At 38.9% G+C, this 20,399-nt stretch overlaps 1 protein-coding gene across 1 annotated transcript in view; it reads right to left on the reverse strand.

Moving 5' to 3' along the window:
- Positions 1 to 20,399, reverse strand: part of LOC149221604 (Haloacid dehalogenase-like hydrolase (HAD) superfamily protein) — a 204,672-nt gene that overhangs the window by 72,850 nt on the left and 111,423 nt on the right. Inside the window, 2 exon segments of the mRNA XM_089385152.1 lie at positions 10,635 to 10,772; positions 11,662 to 11,722. Of these exon segments, the coding sequence (XP_089241278.1) occupies positions 10,635 to 10,772; positions 11,662 to 11,722 (199 nt within the window).

Here is a 20,399-nt window from a genome sequence, read left to right on the forward strand (position 1 = left end):
AGCATGGATCAGTCTATGTCACAGGGTTCGGCGAACCTGAAGCTTCAGGTTCGAAATTCGGCGAACCTGTAAAAAAATTTGAAGTTCGTTCAGGTTCGCCGAACCTGAAAGTCGAACCTGAAGGCGAACCTCAACGAACTCGAACCCAGTCGAACCTAAACGAACTTAAACGAACCTGAAAAATCGAACCTAAAAAATCGAACCTGAACGAATTTAACGCGAATTTCAAGGGTTTTTTTTTAGGTTCGATGGTTTTTTTGGCGGTTTTAGTTGCCTGTTTATGAGAAAACCTTGGGTCACAAACTGGTTTTCTTCATCGCTTCCCGCCAAGATTTTCTTTATAAACCACGGTGCTGGAAACATTTGGCACAAGCTGTCGAGTGGTTTCAGGTTTGATTGTCAATTTGTCATTGTTGTATGCTGTGAGCCTGTGACTGTGAGTGTGGTCTTGCTGCGGCCTGCCCAGTGCCGGGATCGCTATGAGTGTGGTGACGTGGTCTTGCAGTTGCTGCCCCAATGCCCATTGCCGACACCTTCTAGCTTTAGCCTTCGGCGTTGACACAGCCTCACACAGGTATGTACCGCATATGCTGGCCCATTGCTTTAATTAATCGATGGAACAAATGTATATAACTTGCAGTGTGTACAACCTGTTACTATATTAATATATATATGAAACCTTGTCTGAACTCGCCTAAAGTTGTATTGCCCACGTTCCTCCCTTTTTTTTGAACTCGTTTTCGGTTGTCTCGGTCACGCTTCTCCCTTTTCTGAACTCGTTTTGCCACTTTGCGTTGTCTACAGTCTAGCTCACGTTTCTACGTTTGAAGTGAATATGCTCAGAGACAATAGGTGACAGGTCAATAAATAATGAGTGTAATAGAATATATTTACGTTGACCACCGCCGATATAATCATATGACTCTCAGTGAGAAATTTATATGAGACATTCAGAAGGGTGATGGCCCTCTAACTGGTGATTAAATTGGGATCTCTGGCCTTGGGAATAAGTTCGATGATTGTCATCTCCGATAGGGATATGGTCAGCTCAGCCAATGCCAATGAATGATAGCATTCTCACTTGCACGTCACTCAATTTCTCCGGGATCATGCCCACATAAGTTCACATGGCCATCCTACATTTTTTGTTCATACCTTGTGACTGTCACTTAAATACCTTCTTATAATCATTTGACAATTTTTTTTTCAATGTCTGCCTGCTGGGTTAAGTTTCCCATTCGTATTTTAAGGGTCAAAACATTCTCCATGGCTTCCTTTGAGGCCAGTGCTTTCAAGAAATATTTTTGGGGCATATCCTCAGTTTTCAGGCTTCCAGTAGATGGAGAAATGTATTGACTGGTGGTTTGACAGGATTATCACAGCTAACACTTGAACAGGTCAAATTCTCAAGCTGTCAAAAGATAAAATATGCTGTTCTGAAAGCATAGTTCTGACTCCTGAGTCCTGACTCATAGTTCATCTATGACTATTAATATTTTTTTTTTTTTATCACGGGTCATGTGTAAATTACTAAATAGTAATATATATCTCCTCTTTACTTCAATCAGATTATTGTATTGTCAAGTTTTGCTACAGGGTGTTTACTTCTCTTTGAATCTGAACATTGCTTCCATCTCCCATGGTCCTCATCATCTCTCGTCACCTGTTAATGCATCTCCCTAAATTGAAATTATGGTCAAAGTTTCAAACAGAAAGTTTTCATTAATTGCTTTGGTTGATGCAAGCTGTTTGTAAAAAAGTTTCAACCAAAAAACTATATTGTTTGCATTTATTTTATCATTGCAAATTTTGATATGAAAGCAATCATGTCTATATTGGAGGCTAGCCATAATGGTGAAATATATACATCAGATCCGTGACAGTGCTGTGGAGTCCCTACCCACCTACCTGACCAAGATATTTGGCCTTCAGAATTGTGATCCTATATGAGGATGGCACTGCTTTGATGCCCTGATTTATAGATAGCCCATGGTGCATGCTGCAGATTCTCTATCTCCCTGCCTGCCCACCTTACAAAGAATTTTGGCCTTCAAAAATGCAACGTGGCCTGAGGATGGCATTGTTTTGATGCCCTGCTTTCTGGATGGCCCATAGAGCATGCTGCAGATGTTCCATGATGTCTGTGCTTAATTTTTCTTTCAGATGTTCAAACTTTCTCTCTAGTACTTGTATCGTCTTTCAGCCTTCAGGTGTTCAAATTTTCTCTCTGGTACTTGCATCATCTCTCTGCATCTTTTTGCAAGATTTCCAGCTTGAGGTTGATGTTTTGAAGGAATGCAAAAGATTTGTCCCATTTTCATTTATTCAGTTTCCTCTCTTAATTTCATTGTTACTGGTCTCTACACTTCCTCAACAATTGACAAGTGCAGACTGACATTGTCCAACAAAAGTCCTGTTTTTGCCCTGGATCTGTTCCAGGATAAATTCAGGGGTCTTCAGTTGATACTCTATCACTATGTATTGGGATGTACCAAATGGCCTAAAATTGGTTGTTGGTAAATCATTGACAATTAGTTATGGAAAGCTAAACTCAACCTTTTTAGTTATAAAAAACTAAATGTGACAATATTCCAACTCCCAAAATTACAGTATAAGGTTTAAGTGCATAATGCATTCCAAATGATAGTCACTCAGTTTTTAACTTTTTTCTTTGTAGACCAATATGTTAACCAAATCTTTAAGTGTGGCATTCAGTATTTTTTTTTACATTATACCAGAAACCTTTCATTTTCTAAATGTCACACAATCTGTAGTCTGTAGAGTATTTTCTTTGATTATAAATTAGTTCTATTCCCTTCAACTTTCAAGGCTTCAAGTTGAAAGTTTCAAGAACCCACTCATACAGATGGCAGGAATTAGGGCTGTGTACAAATGAGATCATACTAGGCTGTAGCCTTTGGAGAATATTAAAAAGTCCTAACCCCTTCGCTGCCTCAACACAAACAACTAGAGGTCACAGCCTTTTGACATGCATTAGAAATCATTATTTCATAATTTGTGACTCAATAGGCGTGATTCAATAGATTTTTTTTACTTCTTACTTTTTAATCAAGATATCAAGTTTTATTTATATTTGAATTTCATTATTTTATCATTTATTTAAATTCGAATCTTAATATGCCATTGCCAACAAAAATGCAGACATATTTGTCATGGCACCTCCAAAGTCAACAGCAAAAGGATGGAAATATGTGGAGAAATTGGACGGGCCTCATGGGAGGCATTTGAAATGCAAGTTATGTAATAATGAGTTTTTTGGATCTTTAACTAGAGTCATGGACCACTTACTTTCTGTCACTAATGGCAAAGGAGGTGGCGTTGAAGGTTGCAAGAATGTGTCTGCGGGGCTCAAGGAGACACTTCAGAAAGATTATGACAATATACAAAAGGTTAAGAAAGTGAATGAAAACAAAAGACAACGTGTTCAAACCAATGTTACCAGACTCGGAATCGGCAATAAATCGGCGAGGCAAAAGAGCAAAGAGTTTTAATCAGATCGTGGAAAATCGGGAAAAAAATCGGTGAATTCAATAAATAAAGATATATACATATTGAGTTAAAAAAAACATTGTTCATTGATATTCAACAAAGCCATGTCCAGACTCCAAACAATGCATAATATCAATAGATGTCCGAAATATCACGAATGAATAAGTATCTCATATATGTTATGAGTCCAAACATGATCCAAAGTACTAAGTCCTAATTCCTTACCAGTGACTACATAGAACCAGAAGCATCTGCTTCTAAAATTTTATAAAATACTGCATACGAATCAGTAAAAATGCAGTAACTGAAATCTCTTGATTGTTGCTGAAATGATACGATAATGGTTTGCTACTGAAATCTCTGACATAGCACACGTTGAAGCTACACTGGAGCACACTGCACACTATGCCTCTATTACACCACGACTCTATTACCTTCTTGATGTATGAGTTGTGGGTCTGAGAAATGAGAAGTAAGTTATAGACCAACGTTTAATTTTTAACGTAACTAAACCACACAACGAAAAATGCGGGATCCCTAAAAGTTAAAACCCGTGCTCGCTGAGTTGACGGTTGAAAATCACCTCAGTCACCTAAATTGCAATTAATCGGTGAGTCGCAAGTCAAACTCGGGTTGACCACAAGTCAAACTCAATCAACAAAGTTTGACTCGCCCAAAGTTGAATCGGATCATTTGAGGGAAGAGCAGAGTTTGACTCGTGATTAATCGGGAGTGATCAGAGATTCATGTGTCACTGGTTCAAACAGAAATTGCAATGAATTACAATTCATTATCTGCACTTTCTTCAAGCACGGTTGGTGTTGGACTTGGGAGTTCATCTCAGTCAAGGATCGGTAAATCAAGTGGGAGTGGTACAGCTACAATAAATACTCTTTGGAAGCCCATGCAGAAACAAGAAGTTGATGATGTTGTAGGTGATATGTTTTTTGAATCTGCAATTCCATTTAATGTGGCAAGAAGCCCTTACTTCATCAATGCGTGTAAGATGATGGCAGGTTTTGGTAAAGGATATGTCCCTCCTAGTTCTGAGACTATAAGGACCACTCTTTTGAAGAGGTCAAAAGAAAGAGTTACAAACAATTTGCAGAAGATCAAAGACTTTTGGAAGGAAACAGGGTGCACAATTTTATCAAATGGTTGGTCAGATATGAATCATAGACCTCTTATTAATGTGTTGGTTTCTTGCCCTAAAGGGGTACTTTTTTTGAAAGTAGTTGATGCATCAGGGAATAAGAAGACCTCTGAATTTATTTTCAAGATTTTAGAGGAAGCTATTCTTCAGGTTGGAGAAGAAAATGTGGTCCAGGTTATAACTGATAGTGCTTCAAATTGTGTCGGAGCAGGAAAAATGATCATGGATAAATACAAAAAAATATATTGGACACCTTGTGCTGCTCATTGTCTTGACTTATTGTTACATGACTTGGCAAAGTTTCCATGGATTAACGAGATAGTTCGGAGGGGGAAACAAATTTCTCACTTCATATTTAGCCATCAACTCACATTGAGCTTGTATAGGAATAATGCATCTAGAGAGTTGCTCAGGCCTTGTGACACCAAGTTTGCCACATATTATATTCCTATCAAAAGGCTAGTTGAAGAAAAAGGGAGTATAAGAGGTGTCTTTTGCAACAATGAGTGGGAAAAGTCTCATCTTTCAAAGGAAGCTAAAGGAAAGGAGTTGGAACAGGTGATTTTAGGGAATGCTTTTTGGGACAATGCTCAGAAGGTCTTAAAAGTTATGTGAACCAATTGTTGATATGCTTCGCATGGTTGATACTTGATAGTGATACCCCTTCCATGGGTTTTGTTTATGAGGGCATGGATCGTGCTAAAGAAACCATTGCAAAATCTTTTAATAATGAGGAAAATGAGTATATTGCAATATGGGAGATGATTGATGAAAGATGGAAGATGTTGCATAGTCCTTTACATGCAGCAGCTTGTTATTTGGATCCTAGACTCTTTGGGATAGAAAGAACAAATGATGCAGAAGTCATGAATGGCCTTTATGATGCAGTTGAACGGTTGGTCCCTGATCTAGAAGAATGCAGGAGAATTAGGGAGCAACTCCAAGCATACAAGATGGAAGAGGGAATATTTGCAAGGTCTAGTGCAATACAAGATAGGCCCAATATTCCTCCAGGGAGATGGTGGCAATGTTATGGATCAGAGACTCCTGAATTGCAACGTTTTGCAGTTCGTATTTTGAGCCAGGGATCAAGTGCCTCTGCTTGTGAAAGGAACTGGAGTAGCTTTAACCATATCCAGTCCAAGAAAAGAAACAAATTATTGTCTACCAGGTTGGAAGACCTTGTTTATGTTCGCAGTAATTTGAAGTTGGCCTTGAGTAGTGTGGCCAAAGATGCATCTAGTTCCTCCGAGCCATGGTTTGATGCTAATCTAGAGCCAGAAGAAGATGATATTAGCATTGATGGTGACTCACTAGATGAGCCAAATGTTGGAATTCCATCTATTGATGACTTTGATGATTACCATTCTAGTGCCTTTACCATGCCATCTGCACATGATGATTGAGAGCTTTTTGATCATACTAGTAGGCCATAAGTATAGATTATCTATGTTTTTTGAATTTCCTAGAACAATTTTATGGATTATATTAGCATTGATGATGACTCACTAGATGAGCCAAATGATGGAATTCCATGTGTTGATGACTTTGATGATATTATGACTTTGATGATATTTAAAATTTTGAAAATTGAAGATGCCCGACAATGATGTGTATGTTTAAATTTTGATCATGTTTTGAATCTTTTGATTATGTGATTTTTTAAAAGATTACTAGTATTTGACATTCATTTAAATTTTGAAGATTGAAAATTATGTCATTTTTTTTTGCAAACTACTATTGTGTATGTTTACATTTAACTAGATGTTAAAATGATTACATTATTCATGTATGTTTACTAATAAGAATTTGTATTCATGTGTTTATGGATCGATTTTGAATTTTCTATTATTTTGTCATATATAGATATATATATATATATATATATATATATATATATATATATATATATATATATATATTGAAAAATATGTATAGTCGAACCTAATGCCGAACCTCATTTGAACCTGATCAGAAAATTCGAACCTAATCGTTGTCGAACTCGAATTCGAACTCGAACCGTGTGACATAGGGATCAATATCAGCATAGCAGATGTATTCCTTGCACAGGAATCCATGCATTGGATTGGCAAGAGATCATGAGCTAGTACCCTACCGATGGAGTATCATTTTTAGTCAGAGGCATTGTATTGCAGGAGCCCTTAGAGGTGAGGGATGTTACATGCTTCAGTTGGCAGTAGGATGTAGGTTGGCCACTCATCAGTATCTCAACACAGTCAGCATGATGAGATTGACCTTGGTTTATGCCAAGAGTTGGATTGGAGAGAAGTGATGAGCTGGTACGTAGTTGGTGGGGCAGCATTCACAGTCGGACCTATAGCACAGCAAGAGCCATGGAGCACTGATGCTCCTTCTTGGTGCCATTGAGATCCAGGTGGATCTACTAGTAGCAAGTTGAGTCAGAGACGAACATGGGATCCAGGTAATGGAGGATCCAATCATGTTTCGATAGCTTGGAGGTGTGGCGTGGACCAGTGGTTCGTATGGGATCAAGGCATTGGGTCTCAGTTGCGTTGGGCCACCAGATTGGTCCACAGGTTTGGATTGCTTGATGGCAAGAAATCTTGGGGTGAAAGGACTGTCATGTCCCCATTTTTATTCTTTTTCATAGTACAGCCAGGGTGGATTTCCAGGGCAGGGGATGGCCAGCTCCGAGGAGCAGGTTATGTCATCAGGGGTCCCAATGGAGTTTTGAGGAGTTTCTACGAGGTCCAACAGCATTCACTTGGTATATTCCATCATCCACACAGTTTTCCTTTCGTTCCAGCACATTACAATAACTTTCAGAAAACTAGTAGTAGCAAGTTGAGTCAGAGATGGACATGGGATCCAGGTATTGGAGGATCCAATCATGTTTCGATAGCTTGGAGGCGTGACGTGGACCAGTGATTCGTATGGGATCCAGGCATTGGGTCTCAGTTGCGTTGGGCCACAAGATTGGTCCACAGGTTTGGATTGCTTGAGGGCAACCAATCTTGGGGCAAGAGGACTGTCATGTCCCCATTTTTATTCTTCTTCATAGTACAGCCAGTGTGGATTTCCAGGGCAGGGTATGGCCAAGTCCGAGGAGCAGGTTATGTCATCAGGGTCCCAATGGAGTTTTGAGGAGTTTCTATGAGGTCCAACGGCATTCACTTGGTATATTCCATCATCCACATAGTTTGCCTCTCATTCCGACGCATTACGACAACTTTCAGAAAACTGAGTTATTAGTGGGCTTGACTCAATTAATTACGCTTAAGGTGGCATTCTGGGAGGAATACGTGGCAGAACACCTTAGTGTAATAGCTCGTTGGAACCAGAACAAGAAGATCTACATGATGGGATGGTTAGATGAGAGTTTTAGTGACCTGGGGAGACATGATGGCCAATTTACCATTTTCCCACATTAAAAAGAATATTTTAATTGAAATAAAAGAGGGAAAAGTGCTCCATGATTAAAATAATAATTAAATAGAAGGTTCTAGAGGAGTCCATAAAATCTATAAAAGAGGAGACCATTGGAGGACATCTTGGAGTTGATATTATTTCTTGTATGAGAGGTTGAGAACTAGGTTCTCTACTCCATTAGTAGCCCCATTACGAAAACCCTCGAGTGATTTAGAGAGATTGGGTGAGCACCCATCTTCCCTTGGTGGATTCATTCAGAATTCACAAGAGCTCTTATTGGTTGCAGTTTCATTTTGAGAGGCCTGATCCAGCGCCATAGCAGACCCATTTTGAGGTCGGATCTAGTTTGTAGTAGTTGTTTAAGCTTCTTAGCTATTTCATATTGTTATGTACTCCTGTTTTTGTTTGATATAATAACGCTGAGATTTCCTTCTGCTCGTCATCGTTATTTGCATGTTCTATGTTGTAAAATGTTACATGGCAATCCTCTGTTTCTGAATGGAATTTTTATTTGAAGTGAATGATAATTTTAAGGAGCCTACATGTCAACTAAACACTAGACTAGAAATGTTTACCCCATTGTTGGGTGAAAACCCGAATCAATAAACAATTCAAGCCCGCTCTATAAAAAAATCGATCACTCCATCCCAGAGCACCATGTGAACATCTTAGGCCAATCTCCCCTAGCCAAATCAACATGGCCCACCCAAATCAACATGGTTGTATGGGAGAAACACTGCCCCTGGGCCATTCACCCCTAACCAAATCAACATGGCCCAGCCAACTCAACATGGTTGTATGGGTGAATGTATCATTCCCCCACTAATCAAATGATAAATCAGCATGACCCCATGGGAGAATGTTTGTCTGACACTGCAAAAACATCAACACCAATCAATTTGCTTGTGAAGATTAAGCACCAAATTATCCAAATCATAGGAGTCATGCAGTTCTTTAATTTATTAATGAGCAATTTGCAAGTGCTTTTCTCCTTTAACCATTCTTATTTTCATTGGTCATTATTGCTTCTGTCGCAGTCAATTGTACTTGCTTGCTTGTTTGTTACCAACCTTAGGGTATCAATTACTACCGATCATGCACCCTAAAGTGTGATTTTTACAACGATTTGTCTTTGATGGCAATGACCTCCTTATTTTAGGAAAGCCTTTTTTGACAATTTTCACAATAGATTTTTGACTTGGAAACATCTCATTGACTTTGAAAGGGTTTGCAACTCCACCCTTTGTACATTTCAATGCTTAGATTCAATGGCTCATCCTTCAATTTGTATAATTCAATGAATTAATTTATTCACTTCAATGGTTCAAAAGACTATTGACTTTGACATTTGGACAATGCTCCATGAAAATTAAACGAACAAGCGACTCTGTGTCCTCTCATTTTTGAATCATCAATAATTTTAATGCCTTGTTACTCCATGTGTATTGTGACAAATGGCAATTTCATGCAAAAACTATACACAAAATATAGTATCATGCATCCAAATCACACAATCACATAAGTACTATGTGTACCTTAGACACCCTTATTCAAATTTCAGGCTAATCTAAAATACAACCACCAAGAAAGATCCTTTTATTATAATGGATACAACTAGCTCTTTGCACTTAAAAGCATAAAAAGTAACTCTCTTTTCAATGAGAGTTCAGATTTTATCTTTAAATCAAGATACATTCATTCCATTTTTACCTTACAAATCCCACCAAGAAAGATCCTTTTATTATATTGGATACAACTAGCTCTTTGCACTTAAAAGCATAAAAAGTAACTCTCTTTTCAATGAGAGTTCAAATTTTATCTTTAAATCAAGATACATTCATTCCTTTTTTACCTTACAAATCTTTTTGTTACAAGTCAAAAGATATTATTTTAATGGAAGGATAAAACTAGCCATTAGCAATGAAAACGATAAATTGCTAGCTCCTCCTCCCTTTTGAGGTTGTTGATTGTGAGATCATTTGATGCCATAAAAATAAAGGAATCAGTTTGCAAAAAATAGTGTATTGAGCGGATTTTCTAGATTTTTCCTTCTTAGCTTTTTCCTCTAACTTAGATTATAAAAATCACATAAATTATAAAAATAAAAATAACATAACATAGATTATAAAAAAATTACCCTGGAAATTATCATTGAAAAACCTATTTGTATCACTATGAACACATTTGTGTGGACTCGGTAAAGCACAATAGAGAAAAACAAAAGAAAAATTATAATAGTGTGCACTAGCAGCCAAAGGCAGGCAGTGGAACTGTGAAGGTAGATCACAATACTTGATCTGTGTAAGCTCTCAGAGACAAGACATCATTGCCAAGAGCATCTCTTGTACATCACTTGAAATCATTCTAGAATGTTTATACCTGTAGCAATTTCTAAGAGATATTCCAGCTTCTACTCACCACAAACATGTAGGAAATTTTTCTGAGTTCAGTTCAGAATTAGCATTTTTAAAAAGAGAAAAATATATGTTACTACATGCACTAGGTAGATATTGCCTCTAGTTTGCCAAATAAAAGAAACAAACAGATGTGATGAACTTACATCATCTCTGACACTGTCACCAACCATCATGACTTCACTTGGTGAAACTGCCCATGTTGTACAGATATGAAGCAATGGAGCTGGATCAGGTTTATAAGGACGGAACTCTCTGCTTAGAGATGGACTGAACTCCTTCATCTGCAGACTTGTTAAAGATACTTCTGGTGAAAAGATATATTGAAAACATGCAACATGAAAGAAATTTACTTCCTAAGAGAACAGCATATCATGTGAAATACATTGAATAGGTGATCTGTGAAATAGGGAAAATTTATTGCTGATGAAGATGTATATACATATATATAACTTTATAAGTTTTAAATCATCAACATACAGTCAATTTCCATGCAGACTATGTGATAACTGCCTAATTACGTGAAAGCAACTATCTAGCAAGCACCCACTCTATATTAACAGTTAAGTCCATCAATGGCCCTTGATATATGCTGCTAAAGAATGATATGTTCTAACATTTCACCCCTTTCATAAAACAGTGCTATACCAGTGACTCCTTTCATACAACAGTGCTATACCAATGACCCCTTCCATGTCAACAGTGCTATATAACTTTATGATACAAATGAATTTGAAGCATCATGGTAAAGGTTATTAGGTTACAGCCTGCCTCAATGAGGGATATTTTCCCCACAAGAGACTAGTGGCATAGATATAATTGTAAGCTAGTCATATAAAATCCACATATAAGAAATTTAACCACAAATTCATAGCTGCTATAACTTTATAATGCAAGTTATAGTTGTAAATTGTACTTGACCACAAATTTATTTCCATTTTAAGTCTCTATTTTCCTCCATTTATTGACATCAGTCGCTAACTAGAAGTTGAAAAACTACTTAGATGTTACTAATTGTTACAAAGGTAAAAAGGGAGCAGTGAATAATCTTCCATCCTGTAACTCGATCAAAGTCATGGTAGTGGCTTGCTATGGATACTAGAATGGGATTAAATGTCGTAAGTAACATTTCTTATTTAAACATGAACCAAAAAGAAAAGGGCTGAAACTTACCCCAAACCGCAAATGGAACAAGTCAACGGATTCCTTGATGTTGCGAGTGATTAAACCCCTTCTGTATAAAACAGTAATTTCTTTGTTAGCAAAATAGAGCATGGTTGGTAGCATCGACATCAAAGCTATAAACATAAGATAGATGATATCCCTTAATTGAACATCTCATTTCAAAATAGTCAAAGTAACTTCAAAGTTGTTTTACGCACTTGGTAAGATAAGATAAATTTATTATGTCCCAGTGACCTCAGAAGTAGGTCAAAGGACTAAAAGATACATTCAGTGTGAGAGCAACTCCTAAGACAACGCTGAAAGAAAGGAGCTAAGGGAGGGCAAAAGAGAACTAGGTATCTAGCCAAGAGCTATAAAGTAGCAGTACAACAAAAAAGAATTCTAATGTAAATGTCATAATACAATTGAAACCCCTGCGACTGGAATCTCACAGTTGTATAAGAGAGGAAGAGATTATGTCAAACCCTGCTGACCATAATGGTCAAGGGCAAGGGAGGGCGCAAGATGCAGACTTGCTATCAGAATCATAAATCACTACAAATGGACCAATGCCATGACAGATGCTATCCCTCGGCAAGTGGTCAAGACTAAGAGGAGCCAATTGTACACTCCTAGGAGAAGCTAAAGGGCAACAAAGCCCTACTCTCCTACTATCCAAGGTAGAATGAAAGAAACTCTTGATAGAAGACAAGCTACTAAGTCGTGGCTATGAGGTACTCCAACATATAGGAGAAGCCGAACCCTAAATCCATCTAGATCTAGCCTATCTATTGGTATGGCTTGGTGATGATGATGCATGCTTTGTCCTGAGAGAAGCAACTCCTCAGAAGTCTCGAAGATGCAAGTCACCCTCTCAAGGTGGAAGATCAATATGGTCATACCTGAGAAGATACTCAAGGCCTCACCAATCTCATAATGTACAAAGTTCACATGGCTTCTTCGTGTCATTTGTTTCCCCAATCAGACAAGGCAGCCTAGAAGTAAGAAGTGACTCTCCTAAAAGGCAATGACCAAGAAAGGGCAGTCAAAGACCAAGATCTATATCTAAGCACATCTCCCATGAAGAGTGCGAGGCATCTTTTATAGGGGTTGTGGAAGAAAGTTGAGAGGGAGCCCCCAAATTCCAATAAAGGCAATAGTAAATTGTAATGGCCTCTAATTTCTTACTAAAGAGGACAACTAAATATGAGGTACATCTCCATCTTTAGTTCCTCTAATTGACAACATTGGCAAATCCATCTGTGTGTGATTTATGGTGATCAGTTGAAGTCTATGGGATCCCAAGTGAAACTGCCCTAGAAGAATCCTAAGAGTATGCATCGATTGTCTTTGTTTGTATGGGGGGGGAGGGGGTGGAAGGAAATGAAGTTGTCTTCTAACTCCAAGAAGTACTCCAAATGGGAATCCATATTTAGGTTGAGGCTCTCCAATCCCACGTTCCATGTAACCTAGATACATGTCCATAGATGTCCTCACGAATGACCTAATTTAGTACCTACCTAAATAGTATGTAATGTCCCAAACGAAGAAAATTTGGAACAAACCCTTCCCTTATAATTATCATTCACTTCAAATAAAATTCCATTCAGAAACAGAAGATTGCCATGTAAAATTTTACAACATAGAACATGCAAATAACGATGATGAGCAAAAGGAAATCTCAGCTTTATTATATCAACCAAAAACAAGAGTACATAACAATATGGAATAGCTAGAAATAGCTGAGAAGCTCAAACAACTACTGCAAACTAGATCCTGCCTCAAAAGGGGTCTGCTATGGCGCTGGATCTGCCCTCTCAAAATGAACATGCAACCAATAAGAGCTCCTGTGAATTCTGAATGAATCCACCAAGGGGAGATGGGTGCTCGCCCAATCTCTCTAAATCACCTAAGGGTTTTCGTCCTGGGGCTACCAATGGAGTAGAGAACCACGTTCTCAACCTCTCATACAAGAAACAATATCAACTCCAAGATGTCCTCCAATGGTCTCCTCCTCTTTTATAGATTTGATGGACTCCTCTAGAACCTTCTATTTTATTATTATTTTAATCATGGAGCACTTTTCCCTCTTTTATTTCAATTAAAATATTCTTTTTAATGCAGGAAAGGGGTAAATTGGCCACCACGTCTCTTCAGGTCACTGAAACTCGTATCCAACCATCCCATCCTATAGATCTTCTTGTTTTGGTTACAACGAGCTATTACACTGAGGTGTTCCATCAGTTAATCTCCCCGAAATGGACCCTTGAGCATAATTAATTAAGTTATGCCCAATGATAACGTTGACTTTTGAAAGTTGTCGGAATACAACGAAACAAAAGGCAAATTGTGCGGATGATGGAATATGCCAAGCGGATGCCATCAAATCCCATAAAAACTCCTCAAAAGTCCATCGAGACCCCTGATGACATAAACCTACTCCACTAACCTAGCCATCCCCTAACCTGGAAATCCACCCTGGTTGTATTATGAAGAAGAATAAAAACGAGGACATGACAATCCTCCTGACCCAAGATTGCTTGCCCTCAAGCAATCCAAATCTGTGGACCAATCTGGTGGCCCAACGCAACTGAAACCCAATGTCTGGATCCCAACGCAACTGAGACCCAATGCCTAGATTTTCAGAGCTTGGGAGGAGGATTTCGTTGGTGTCCCTTGCAGGTCATATTCTTAAGCAGGTTGGAGGGTGTGGGGCATATTGAAGGTTGATTTTGGAATGTCAAAATTTGTCCAAACCATTTCTGGGTTAATCTGGGTTTTGTGAGAGGAGTCTATGGTTAAAATTTCAGAATTTTCTAGGTGATATTCGGGTATATTATCCTCATTCTTATAATAGGGCGAATTGCAAGTTATTTGAGGAATTTGCACCATTTTGTGGGTTCGAATTTGGCTTGGAGATAGGCCAAAACCTTTCTGGATTTTTCTGGGTTTTGCCTAAGGAGCCTAGATATAAATTTGCAGAATTTTTTGAGCACCAAATGTTGAGTTTTTAGCCATATATTTGCAGTAGACAATGCAGAATTGTTGGGGACTACGTAGTGCAGCAGTTGGTCAGTTTATTGTAGCTCTGGGTTGTCATTGCTTCACTTGGGCTTTGCTCCGCTTGCCTTTAAGGCAAACCCAAGTGCATTACTTCCATATTTTGTACTCTTGCACCAGTTTATAATAAAATGGCTAGTTGCTTCCATATTTCTGATTGTTCTGGGTGTTTATTAAATTGTTTTAAAATTTTCAGTGGTGTAAATTTGCTATTTGTTTGCATATCATTGTTTTTCCTATTTTGGAACATTATAGCTAATCAAACCACCTAAGATTAGCCCAAAACTATCAATAGTATGGTTTTATCTCCATCTAATGAAAAAACAAACCTTACCAATATTCAGCGCAACATAGAGATGCCCGTAGTCAATACATACCACAAATCAATAAGCAAGAACACCTTGAATTGCACCCCAAAGTCTTTATCATGATTGAAAAAATAGTTCCCAGCGGGACAATTGTTACAAAGCTACCTCAGCAGAAATTTTCTAGGCAGAGATCAAGATGCTAGAAAGTCGAGACTCAAATGACTCTAATTTATAAATTTATCCTCCAAGTGGAAAAATAACGGCTAGTTTCTTTGATCCTTGTCAAAATAATCTTGGTCGTTGATAAACACTTCAAGATATTTTAATCTTGGCCCTTGATTTTTTACTTTTGAGGAATTTTCGAAGTTATCATTTAATTCCATTTTTATTAGCTCAAAATTAATAATTTTGAGTTAATTTCCTCAAAAATTGACTTTGACTTAACCACCAAGGTCCAAGGGTCGAAATTTTCTTGAAATATACAATATTGCCTTGGTGGAGGACCTTTAAAAATTGATTCCTTCAAAACCCAAGAATGTTTCCACTTGGAGAATTATTTTTCCTAAGACAACTTAATTTTGACTTTATTAATTAATTTTCTGGCTTAGGATTTAATTTTATTTGCCAGAAAAAATTAATTAATTTACACATGAGAGGATTTAATTATTTTTCCACCCTCTAATACATAAGATTTTACATTTACAACCCTCAAAGGGGGAATACACATTTGGCTTAGACCCTCAAGACACATAATCCATCTGCAACACTATGATCTAGTAGACCAAGTGATTTGTAATAAAATAATTAAGCCAACTAGTTTAAATTATTCCTGAATCTCTTTTATATTAGACTCGACTAAAAACACTAGGACTCACATAAGATTTCGACAATAAATTTCACCCTAGCTTTGGGGGTTTAAGTTGGAAGGGAAAAAACCCTTTTGATTAGTCGTGTTTAGAAACACAAATAATCAGCAAGGTTAAAAATCCTCCTAGGATGTAAATCGTCACCAAAATCATAGGCTTACCTAGGTTTTTACATATACTCAAGGTCTTACTAGGATCATTACATCATATAACTTGCAAAATGGGGTGACCATGACACATGGACTGCTGATAAGTGATTCGACCTAGTTGAAAAAAAATTGGTACTTATGCTTCCTTGGAACTCTGACAATATGAGTGCAACACCTTCGATGTGATGAAATTCCACTAAAGAGCAGGAGGTGGAATGTTGAGGTGACAGTGGCATTGTTAATTTTAAATAACAATGGTATGTTCTATGCTTAGCACAATTTACTTCAATGTTCCTTTAGCAACCCAATACAATTTCCAATTATTTCAAGTAGCAATCATATTAACCATTAATCACATTGATAGTAAATGCAGGTAGAACATAATACAAATGCAAAAGACAAACCAAGACAAGAGGACACTAAATTTGGTGGATACCAGGGGAAAACCCCAATGTGGAGAAAACCCTTTGATCAAATCTTCTTATTATTATTCAATAGTTCAGCAAAGAGAGAGAGAGTACAAAAGACAAATAGACTAGTCCAATACAAAGTTAAATCAGCCCTGTCAAATTCTGCAGTCAAACTTCAGCGCTAACAAGAAAGTCAACTTTAGTCAAAATAGTAGTAAAACACCTCCTTTGAAGCTCGGTCAAAGGCAATGCAATTTAGCCTTTAGCAATGGTCAAAGTCAACCCAAAACAGTCGCAAAAACTCTAGTCAACCTATGGTCAGCTCTACGGTCAACACAGGTCAAGCAACTCCAAAATCCTTGATTTTTGTGCCAGTCAATGTGGCCTAGAGAAATCGAAATTTTGCCCTCAAAACGACAGTCATATTCGGTCAAAATAGCCTCGATCAATGCTGGTCAAACAGTCTGAAATTCTGCAATTTTGGTTTTGTGATTTAGCCCATAAATTCGTCCTCCTAAGCGCATGTGTGAGAGAGAGAGAGAGGCTTCCCAAGCAGTACAAACCAATCTGATAAAAAGAGAGAAGAAATGTGTGAGTGAATGATGTCCAAATGAGGTGTGAAGTCTCTTCTATTTATCCACTTCGTTGTGGGTGAAGAGACACATCCATTGGGCTTCTTGAGCCTACATTAAGCTGAGGCCGACCTGAACAATTTGCACATGTGTGGACATAAATTCAAAATCACACTCCTACTTATTTGAATGAGATGATCTTTATGTCAATCTTGGACCTCTCGAAAAGAGGAATCCAATGAAATCATCATCTCCATCAAATGAGTTGTCCCAAGGTGGAATTTGGCCCTAGTTGCCAATTTTAACACTCCCTCTCAACTAGGGAGAATTCCACCTGCCAATCCATTTGTCGTCTACCATCTTTGCTCTACTAAACCGTGAAGTAATAATGAAGAAGAATTGATCGAGAGTGAGTCACAAGACCTTACCACTCTCCACTGATAAAAGTCAGACCAGAGGTAGAACCTCAAATGATCCCAGAGCAAGTTGTTGAACACTATGCATCCTAGTCATAAGGAGTACGGCAGTACATGATGCGTCCATCAGTAGTGCTATGGTCCCTAACCACTTTTCCCAATTCATTGGCCCGATGAAAGGTACTTCCCATGAGTCCCGGACTCCATGGGTAGGATGTATGTTGGGGCATTGGCAGGGGAAGGTGAACCACTCATCTTGCTCATATGCCATTGGAGAAGGTGAACCACTCATCCTATGCATATGTGTTGATTTTTAGGTAGCATCGGATGTGCTCTAGCTCCGAAATTTTGTGGAGGGGCTAGAACACATGAGATCTCCAAGACTCAAAATTTGTTTGGTAAAATTCCACCCGGATTGTATTTTATTAAAATAATTAATAATTTTAATGGGGTTCCTAAGTCTAAACTTAAGAAAATTAAAATATTAATGGGTATTAATGAAAATATGGGTGAGAAGCTTCTAAGAGACGAGGATCAAGTCTAATTTAATCTTACTCTATGATTAGAGATTAGATCACGGTCGTTGATTTCTCAATAGGAAAAGTATAAAGGAAGGCTTGGGGTCAGTTGGAGAAAACACACAAAGGGATTGAGGAAATCGATTTTCTGAGGTGAGAAGTTCTCAGGAGGGAAATCGATTGGGGAGATATTGCAGCTGAGGAGCAGTGATAGTTCGGTAATACTGACAGAGAGGCAGAGAAAAGCTTGTGGAGGCAACGCAGTAGCTAAGAGAGCTAATGTTGGGCCAGTCTAGGCCCACACAGCCTTGAGGCAGAGCCAGAAGGGCCAACACAGAGGGAGAAAGTTGCCTTCCACGCCACGCAGAGAGCCAAAACTGCCAGGAACTGTCGAAACAGTCTGGAAAGCTGACGCAGTGGGCAAAAGAACTAACGCATACCTGACGCAGAGCCTCAGAGAGCTCCAAGCAGGCCCACAGAATTTGCCAAGTGAAGTGAGGTAAAACTCACTCAGGTTTTCCGCCATTGTATTTCTCTGTCACTGGTTTGTCGGGAGGGAAATCAGTGTTTGTATTCAGAACTTCTGCTTAATAATAGAAAACCCTCAGAGCTGCTACACCAATTTTCCGGCATTGGGTTTTTCTGGGGACATTTAATCCAAAAATAAAAGTGTCCTTTGTGTGATTGTCTCATTTATTTTTCAATTCTTGATATGTATGTTGGTGTAGGCTGCAGTGTATTTGCATTTAATATTTTTTGAATATTTCTGAAAATAATTTGTTAAAATGAAGAGCATATGTAGGTAATACAAATCAGTTTACTGCAGTACGATTTCTGACTTGTTAGATTCAAAAAACTTCACATGGTATCAGAGCAATTGCAGATCAAGGAGGACTAAAAACATCGGCGAAAGAACAAAAGAAAATCTGTGTGCAAAGGCATTTGTCCCGAGAGACAGCGCAGTTTCTGGCCGAGAGAGCAGAGGAGGGGTGATGCAGTCACCAAGGGAAGCTCACGCAGAGCATGTGTCAACCTAATTGGGTGACGTTGTTGCTGCAGAAGGCAGCGTAGTGATTGTTGGGCCAGCGCAGAGACTGTTGAGTCTCGTTTTTCCGGTTGTCGTGGCTAGAGGTGCAACGCAGATTTCATCTGGAGTTGCTGGTGGGGTGTTGATTTTGTTGGTGCAGAACAATACCTAGTGGGGCAGAAGCAAAGTAGAGGGAATCAGTTCCTTAGAAGATTTCTTGCCAAGAAATCTAGATCCAGTGTTGAGCAACAACAAAGAGAGATCAGAGAGGGGTGGTTCGACAGTGGTTGGCAGAAGGATTTCCGTGAAGGAAATCGAAATTCAGAGGGAGCTTGTTCCTTAGAGGATTTCTAGCGCCAAAGAAATCCAGATCCGAGTTTTGTTGGGGCAGCAGCAAAAGAGGGAGAAGAGAACCAATTCAACATTCATTTGAGCAGAAATGGCAATTAACGAACTGAGGGATTAGGACAAGTTGGATGAAGCATCCAACTTCGTCATCTGGAATGCCAGGATCCTAGCAGTTTTGGATAAAAATTACATCAAGGATTATGCCTTGAAGACAACATTGCTCCGGTTGATGTTGATCCTCTCAAGAAGTACGAGGAGGCTCAGGGAAAAAGCAAAGTGCATGATCTTGGACGGGGTCAAGGATCATGTGATCCCACATATTGCTAAGAAAGACACAGCAAGGGAAATGTGTGAGGCCTTGACCACTTTGTACGAGGGAACTTCCGTTCAGCGAAGGATGTTGCTTGAGAGTCAGCTAAGACAATTTCAGATGCAGAAGGCAGAAGAAATCGATCCCTTCCTTCTCTAGTTGCAAGGGATCCGTGACCAACTAACTTTCATAGGGGCTACACCAGATCCTGAATCTGCCCTGAATGCAGTCACTGAAGACTGGGAAACCTTTGTCCAAAGCATCTTGGGCAGGGCTTCTCTTCCCAGTTGGGAGGAGATGTGGGCAGCTCTTCGACAAGAAGAGATTAGACGATTGACCAAGGCGAGAAGCAGCAACAAACAGATCAGAATCAAGGAGGAAGAGGAGGATGCAGCTCTCGCATCAACAGGACAACAAGGGCAGCAGAAGAGAAAGAAAAAGGACATATCCAAAGTCAGATGCTTCAGATGTGGAGAAATGGGTCATTTCGCCACACAGTGCCCTCGGAAGAAGGGCAAGGAAGAGAAGTCTGACTCAAAGGTTGCTCCAGCGAAAGCTGACAAAGAGGACGATGATGAGGATTGCGCCATGAGTGCTCATGCACCTCTAGAAAAGAGGTGGGGCGATATTGAGTTGTAGTCGGGAGGACTACAGATGGGGCAGGATCCTTGAGGTGCCCAAACTCTTGGATCACATATGGCTACGGGAGCCCTTAATGATAGTAGCAGAATGACGGGAGTCAGTGGTGCAACTGATGATGGAG

This window comes from Pinus tabuliformis, chromosome Q (assembly GCF_031772625.1).
Source record: "Pinus tabuliformis cultivar Carrire ecotype Pingquan chromosome Q, CPIR1, whole genome shotgun sequence".
NCBI classification, from domain to species: Eukaryota; Viridiplantae; Streptophyta; class Pinopsida; order Pinales; family Pinaceae; genus Pinus; species Pinus tabuliformis.